The 3,897-nt window shown below is 64.7% G+C and overlaps 1 protein-coding gene across 1 annotated transcript; it reads right to left on the bottom strand.

Annotated features, from left to right (window-relative positions):
• Positions 1-107: 107 nt before the first annotated feature.
• LOC103771134 (collagen alpha-1(I) chain-like) lies at positions 108-3,657 on the bottom strand (the record flags this gene model as incomplete). The annotated part of the gene is made up of 16 exons (XM_008938422.1): positions 108-197; positions 443-550; positions 642-695; positions 919-1,017; positions 1,096-1,140; positions 1,234-1,332; positions 1,654-1,707; positions 1,864-1,908; positions 2,023-2,076; positions 2,355-2,399; positions 2,499-2,552; positions 2,657-2,710; positions 2,878-2,931; positions 3,069-3,122; positions 3,298-3,351; positions 3,613-3,657. Coding segments are annotated over 16 exons (1,008 nt in total), but the record flags the coding sequence as incomplete, so codon positions are not given.
• Positions 3,658-3,897: the final 240 nt, after the last annotated feature.

The raw sequence follows: 3,897 nt of genomic DNA, 5'->3' as shown, positions 1-3,897 counted from the left end.
GAGAGGGGACAGAGGTCACCTCGCTGCAGGAGGTGGCAGTGGCACGGGAATGATCTTGTCACCACGTGGGGGTGGGTGAAAAATGCCCCTTGTGCCCACTGCCCCACCGAGGGCATGTTTTTTTCACCCAGGGAGGCACCTACCTTGGGACCAGCGATGCCATCAGCACCAGGGAAACCACGGCTGCCGGGAGCACCCTGTGGGGGACACGAGGAGGGTCAGTAGGGAGACAGGGGGGGACCCCAGGGGGTTGGGGGGGCTGCCGAGGTGGGCCCCGGCCACTCATCCCCACTGGAGACCTTGGTGGGGCATCAGAGGGGCTGAGGGTGTCACCATGGGGGTGACTGTCCCCACAAAGCTCAGCCGTTGGACAGGGAGGAGGAGGAGGATGGTGATGGGGAGGTGGTGGGATGGCACAGGGGTGTGGGATGCTCCTACTCACACGCTCGCCAGCAGGGCCAGGAAGCCCAGCGGGGCCGGGCTCACCACGGGCTCCTCTCTTGCCTTCCTCACCGGCTGGGCCGGGGGGACCTTGGACACCAGCAGGACCCTGGGGAGGGAGGCAAAGGGATGAGGACCCGGGGGGTGCATGGGAGCCAGGAGGGGCTGAGCCCCAGAGGAGACCTGTGGGGGTCACTTACAGGTTCGCCTTTGGCACCGGTGTCTCCCTTGTTGCCTGGGGCACCAGGTTCACCCTGGGGGTGGAAGGAGAGAAGAGGGAAGAGCCGTTTAGCCCCAGATGGAGGAGCAAAGACCCCCCCTGAGCCACATCCTGCCCAGCCCCTCAGCAGAAGGAGGGATGCTCAGCATCTGTCAGCCCTCAGCACCATCCAGGGCTGCCAGAGGAGACGTCTGGAGCAGAAGGAAGGATCCGACCCCCCGAGGAGGAGGAGGATGGAGGTGCCCGGGGATACTCACGCTGTTCCCCTTGGGGCCGGGGGCACCGCTGGGACCCTGGGGTCCGGAGGGGCCGCGGGCACCGGGGAAGCCGGGAGCGCCAGCGATGCCAGGAGCACCCTAGGAGAGGCAGAGGAGGTGGTGAGGGAGCAGCAGGGACCTTCCTCCCAGAGCCAGGCGGGGGCGAGGGGCACTCACGATTGCGCCCTTGGCACCGGGTTGACCGTCAGCACCGGGGTTGCCCTGTGGAGAGGAAGAGGAAGAGGAAGAGGAGGGTTATGCCGGGCCTGGCAGAACGTGAGGCTGAAGGATGAGGAGCCATCAGGTGCCACTTACAGCAGGACCAGCAGCGCCAGCAGGGCCGGGGGGACCGGGCTCACCACGGGCACCTTGGGGACCTTCGCTGCCACGAGCTCCCTGGGGACCAGTTTCACCCTGGGGAGGAAGAGGAGGGAGGAAGAGCCGTGAGCATGAGGACTGCCCTGAACCCCCTGAAGCACCTCATCTCCCCTCCACCTGCAGCTCCTTTCCCATGGAGGCAAAGCCAGCAGAGATGCCCCTGGGACTTGTCTGGGCACACCCTCACCTGCCCCCAGCCCCGGGCAGGGGGGACCCCACGGCTCTTCTCATTTTGGGGCCACGTGGGGAACCCATTCGATGCTCAGTCCTTCACCCCCACCCCACTCTCCCAGTTTCCACCAGTTTGTCCCAGCCCAGGAGATGGCACCTAGGAGGAGATGGTCGGGCAGGTCCTACCTTAGCACCAGCAGCGCCGGGGAAGCCGGGGGGACCAGCAGGACCAGTTGGACCCTAGAGAGGAGAGGGGGCACGAGTCAGAGGAGGGATCCCACCTTACACCTGGCCCTGGCAGAGCTCTGGCCCTGGGCCAGCATCTCCTGGCCATGGTGGAGCTTCCACGGAAGCTGGAGGTGATGCTGGAGCTGGATGAGTTTGGAGGTTACTCACGGGAGGACCGGCAGCACCAGGAGCACCATCGTTACCACGAGCACCCTGCAGGACAGAGGGCACCCGTTAGCCATGCCCACTGACAGGAGAGGTGGCCCCCAGCCCCCCCACATCCCCCAGGGCAGGGGATGCTCTGCCCTGTCCAAACCAGCTACTCACAGCAGGGCCAGATGGACCAGGACGGCCTCTCTCGCCGGGAAGCCCACGAGGACCCTGGGGAGGGGAGAGGACATGTTTGAATCAACAGGAAGGACCTGGTGGGTCACCAGGAGGACCTCTGGGGGCCTCCTCCCACTCCTGTGCCCCCCATCTCCCCTTGCTCCTGCCCACAGCGACATTTCCAGGGGGTTAGAGCCCCTCCTCACCCCATTCCCTGGGGAAACACCCCCAAGGATATGTTTGCCCATCACATCTTGGCCCCCCCAGCCCCAGCCCCGTGCCCTGGCCGAGGCCAGACCCCCACCACGGTGCCCAGGGGCTGCAGCACTCACCATCTGCCCAGGAGCACCATTCTCCCCGGGGCTGCCAGGCTCACCCTAGGAGGAAGGACAAGGTTGAGGGACCTGCTCGGGAGGGATGCAGGATGGGGGGGACTTTACCAAGAGGACAGAGGTGACGCTGCCAACGCTCCTCACCTTGGGGCCAGCAGGACCAGGCTCACCCTTGGCACCATCCAGACCACTGAAACCCTGAGGAGCAGGAAAGAGAAGAGAAGGGGGGTCAGAGGGGACCCCTCGGTGAGGTCAGGCTCCCCCCATCCCCTAAATCCTGCAGATGTGGGGGGGACACTCACCCTGTGACCCTTCATGCCTGGCAGACCGGCGGTTCCTGGGAGACCACGGGCACCCTAGGAGAGATGAGAGGTGGTGATGGAGAGGCTCAGGGGAGGTTGTGCCCACACCCCCTTACCCCTGTCCCCCGGGAGGGGCAGGCAGCTGCTGTCACATCTTTGCTTTGCCAGCGGGCAGCTCATGTTGGGGGGTCCCCTCCTGTGCCCCCTGGGGAACGTCTCACCTGGGGGCCGGGGGGACCACGCTCTCCTGGACGCCCAGGCTTTCCAGCTTCACCCTGAGGACAAGGACATCAGGTTGGTGGCATGTCCCCAAGCCAGGTGGTTCCTGCGTGCCGGGGTGGGGGGCTGGCAGGGCCACCAGACCCCAAAATTGGGGAAAGGAGGGAGGACACCACATCTAGAGGCCACTCACATCATCTCCGTTCTTGCCAGGGGGACCGGCGGGACCACGGGGACCCATGGGACCCTAGGAGAGATGAAGGGCAGGGTGAGGATGCTGTGGGGGACGACTGTCCCTTGTCACCCTGTCACCCAGGCTGAGCAGTGCCAGGCTCTGGAGGCCCCATTCCCACGGAGACAGCCTTGTCCCCATCCCCAGGTGACATCAGGCTGGAGGAGGAGGAGGAGGTGGCAGGACTCACAGAAGCACCAGGTTCACCGGGTTCACCAGGGGGACCTTGGAAACCTTGAGGACCCTGCAGGTTGGTGGGGAAAAAAAGGGAAAAATGGGGAAAAAAAAAAGGGTTAGAAAATGAGAAAACTGGGTCTGAAGACCCCTCTAGCAATGGGAGGGGGAGTGTCCCCCATATGGTGACACGAGGACGTGCACCCCCACGTGTTTCCGTAGCCATCAGGAAGGGTGGGACACCCTGTCCTGCCCTCCCCCCGTCCCATCCCACCCCAAGGGGCCCTTGGGGCTGGTTGTCCCCAAAAGGAGAAGGGAGGGGGGTACTCACAGGAGCGCCAGGGGGGCCGGGGAGACCGCGAGGACCTGCTGGACCCTGGCAAGGAGAGCAGAGAGTGGTGATGACACCCTGTCCCCATCCCCACCCACTCCCTGTCCCTATTGCCACCCCACTGCTGCACCCACTGAACCCTGTTACTGTCCCCATCACCACCCCATTCCCATCCCCACTGTCACCTCTTTGAGACCTCGTCATCACTCCATCCCTGTCCACAACACCACCCCATCTCTACCCCCATCATCCCTCCATGCCTGTCCCCATCACCACCCCATCACT

Source organism: Merops nubicus, unplaced genomic scaffold (assembly GCF_000691845.1).
Source record: "Merops nubicus isolate BGI_N331 unplaced genomic scaffold, ASM69184v1 scaffold23784, whole genome shotgun sequence".
Lineage (NCBI taxonomy): Eukaryota > Metazoa > Chordata > Aves > Coraciiformes > Meropidae > Merops > Merops nubicus.
The sequence above is the reverse complement of the archived record's forward strand: the minus strand, read 5'-3'. Positions and strand labels throughout refer to the sequence as shown.